The sequence below is a fragment of the Molossus molossus genome, unplaced genomic scaffold, assembly GCF_014108415.1.
Source record: "Molossus molossus isolate mMolMol1 unplaced genomic scaffold, mMolMol1.p scaffold_m16_p_3, whole genome shotgun sequence".
NCBI lineage: Eukaryota > Metazoa > Chordata > Mammalia > Chiroptera > Molossidae > Molossus > Molossus molossus.
Genome location: NW_023425366.1, coordinates 49118986 through 49122850, shown reverse-complemented (window position 1 = coordinate 49122850; position 3865 = coordinate 49118986). Strand labels below are relative to the sequence as shown.

Genomic DNA, 3865 nt, shown 5'->3' with positions numbered 1-3865 from the left:
GAGCAGGAAACTGGTTTAAGGTGCAAAGGCTTATAAGGAGTTTGTGATCCAGCAGTGAGGTTCCTCCTGGGAGCTTTGGGTGTGGCAAAAAGACCTGGAGTGTTGACTGAGTTCTAGTTCCTGTTTTTTTCACTTACTGGCTGTGACACTTTCACTTTTAACCCTAGGTTTCTTCACCAATAATATGAATATTCATAGCTGCATGACAGGCCTGCTGATTCTAAAGCTCTATTAGATGTTAGAGGTAAAAGAATTCATTTTCATACTTAATATAGTTCCAAAGGCATAAAAACTTTAGCGTCTAGGAGTGTTTCCTATGAAAAGAGGCTCTCCCTCCTCTCTTGAATACTAATTCCTTCAGTGAGGGCCCAGGAAATCCCACATCTGCAGACTCTTGAAGAAGGTTCAGAGATTTTTCAGGACTCTGGTCAATGGGTCATCTCAGAAATAGCAAGGATAAGTCTTAGTTTGCAAAAGGTCATACTAACAAAATGATCAGAAGCAGACTGTGCACTCTGTTTTCGTGTTTATGGTGTGCCAATAAAACCAGTCAGGCAAGTTCCCACAGTGCTCCTCCCCTGCTCTTCAAGGACTGCTGACTCCAGGAAACACCGTGCAATGTCCTTTGGAAAATTTGTTTGGAACCCCAGGCCACAGTCTGCATTTCATCTTCGGTATAGGGTTGTAGTCCTCAAACTCAGGTGTGTATAAGTGCTCAAAAACCATGCAGATCCCCTGCCTCAAGCCTTAGAGATTCTGATTCTGTAGGTCTGGGTGGAGCCCAGGAATCTGTATTTCCTTCCGTGATTCTGATGTGGGCAACCTGAACGCCAGGTTTGAGGAAAGGCTGGCTTAGTAGACAGCCCTGGACAGGGAACTGAAAGACCCGGGTTTGTGGTGAGATAGTTCCATTTACATCAGCATTAACCTCAGAAGTCATATCACCTCACTGGCCCTGTTTTTTCATTTTAAAACTTCATTTTCATAACTGGGGGAGCAACACTCATTCATCATAAGGCTGGTTGCCCAGAAGATAAAATTAGAAACTGTAGAAAGCAAAAGCACCACTATAACTCACAGCACATGTCTGAGGTCCTGTAATTTTGGTTCCTGCCTTTCACACTGAGATAACCATGAACATCTGGTGAGTTGACACAGTCTCCCCAACATGAGCCTCTGCTCTGAGATGAAGACAGTCTTCTCCTTCGGGATGTTTTGCAGTAGCAGAGCAATGCTGGCCTCCCACCAAGCAGTGCGCCTGCATTTCCTGCGTGGCAGTCCTTGTGCTCGGAGTTCCGGCTACTGTGATCGGTTTGGGGATTACCTTTGGGACGCCTGGAAAACCTGCAAGTATGTCTCCCCTAGGGGACAGATGTGTCAATAATTCACACAACCTATGAGAGTATATTAACCCCCCATATTATTTCCAAAATGGGTGACTCTTCTGATAATAAGTGTTTGGCATATAGCATGTGCTACCACTGCTCCAGACACTTCACACATCTTTATTTCATTCTTTTCAACAATGTTACGAGGTGGCTACTGTTACCGCCATTATGAACAGAGACTCAGGGAAGTTAGGTGGCTTGCCCAAGGTCATATAGCTGGTTAATCAACAAGCCAGGGTTCCAATCCAGGTCTGCCCAACTCCAAAGCCTACACAGGACATGGTTTCTACCTTTACAGAGTTTCTGCTGTAATCAGGGAGACTACAGAAACAGTGGTGAACAAGACAGAAGAGCATGTAATTCAATATTAAATTCGCTGTTAATTATTGTTGCTAAGTGGAGAAAAATCACTCACAACCACAATGTCAAGCACCTCATGAAGGGATACATGTGGGGTCATCTGCCTCTTAATTATCAACCAGGTCCCAACTACAAAACTTTCAAGTTGCAAAATGCACCTTTACCAAGCCCTCACCAATGCTACACCAGGTATCTAAAATATTTCCAGCCTGTTTACCACTCTACACACCAAACCAGAATTTTCTGGAGATCCATTATTTTAGGTATAAATATATTTGAGATATGTGTTATCAATCTGCTATTTACATCTTAACTTCCATGAAAATTTTATAGTACTTAAACATTTTTTAAAACACCATCACAGCCCAGCCAGTGTGGCTCAGTGGATCGAATGTCATCCCATGGACTGAGAGGTCCTGGTTCGATTCCCAGTCAGGCCACATGCCTGGGTTGTGGGCTCCATCCCCAGTAGGAGGCATGCAGGAGGAGCCACTTGATGTTTCTCTCTCACATGGACGTTTCCATCTCTCTTTCCCTTCCTCTCTCTCTAAAAAATCAATAAAAACATATTTAAAAATAAACACCATCACATCATTTTGACAAACTCCCACTCATTTTTTTTTTTTTTTGATTTTGAGAATAATTTAATATTTTAACTTCAGCATACAACTACATTTTAATGTAATTATATTAAATGTAAAGAAACGGATCCTTACAAAACCAAAATAACCCACAGGCCATGAGGTTGGTTTCACTTTTTCCTTTTTTTTGTTTAAACAAATGTGCACCACGATGGTTCAACGAGTAAGGCAAATGACATGAATGTGAAAGCTACAGTTTGCAATACACCACATCTAGAATCCAGAGAAGGCGAATTAAACAGAGGCGGCAGTCATTCTAATTAAACAATAAGGACAAGTTGGTTTGCAGCATCAAAACTGTGGATTTAAGCTTCTTTTCTCTTAATGATCAGAGGTCCCACGTTGTCTCCGGTCTCTTCGTTGTGTTTTGTGTGAGCTCCATCACAGAATGGGAACTTTTTGGACCTCCAACAGCGACAGTACACAGCTTTATCTCCCAAATCCTCCATATCAAAAGCATGTACAATCTTGGGGTTGTCTTTCTGAATGTGAAGGTTGACCATAGATTTGTTGCGATGATCTTTAACATAAAATCTTTTGTAAGCTAGATAACCAATTGCGGCTGTCCCAGCAGCAATGGTAACTGCTGCGATCCATTCAACTCGTATGTTGGAATTCAGACTCATGGCGCCGTCACTTGCAAGGCGTGTGCACAGGACCCTGAACACAAACGGGCTTGTGCGGACAGACAGAGTCTAGGTGCGAAAGGCGTCTTAAGGGCACCGACTCCAGGCAGCTACGGCGCAGGCGCCGCCCCACTCATTTTTTGAGTGTACAGATTCATTGTATTTAAACAGTGATCTCAATATAACTCACAGTGTCTCCTAGAGGTTGTTATACCAAGTTATCTTTGTTCCTATTTCTAGCTAAGAAAATAATGGAGGGGGCTAGGAATATGACTCAGCCACAAAAAAGAATGAAACCTTGTCATTTGCCACAGCATGGATGGACCAAAAGGATATTGTGCTGAATGAAATAAGTCAGACCGAGAAAGACAAATTCCACATGATTTCACAGATATGTGGAATCTAAACAAAATAAACACAGAAACGGACTCATAGACACAGAGAACAGACTGGAGGTTACCAGATGGGAGGGGGTTGTGGGACTGGGTGAAAAAAGCCAAGGGATTGAGAAGTACAGACTGGCAGTTACAGAACAGTCACGGGATGAGAAGTTCAGCTTCGGGAATAGACTCAGTGAGGTCAATAATATTGTAGTAACTATGGACGGTGGCAGATGGGTACTCAACTTACGGGGTGATCAATGAGTAAGTTAGATAGATGTCTAGACACTATGCTGTACACCTGAAATAAATATAATGTTGACTGTCAACTGTAATACAAAAATTTTTTTAACCAAAAAAAAGAAAATAATGGAGGGGGCTCCATGGAACCAATCCACAGCAAAGCTCACGCCAGAGCCCGGGCTTGCTGACTCCCCTCCCAGACACCTTCAATTCCTTCTTAGGCAGGA

General features: G+C 42.7%; 1 protein-coding gene across 1 annotated transcript; it reads right to left on the bottom strand.

The window, feature by feature from the left end:
* Positions 1–2410: 2410 nt before the first annotated feature.
* LOC118642597 (CDGSH iron-sulfur domain-containing protein 1) lies at positions 2411–3155 on the bottom strand. Its single transcript, XM_036280485.1, has one exon. The coding sequence runs from the start codon at positions 3013–3015 to the stop codon at positions 2695–2697; it is 321 nt and encodes a 106-aa protein (XP_036136378.1). The 5' UTR covers positions 3016–3155; the 3' UTR covers positions 2411–2694.
* Positions 3156–3865: the final 710 nt, after the last annotated feature.

Bases quoted from the DNA above. Each gene is read 5' to 3' on its own strand.
- LOC118642597 (XM_036280485.1), bottom strand. From the start codon at position 3,015: ATGAGTCTGAATTCCAACATACGAGTTGAATGGATCGCAGCAGTTACC.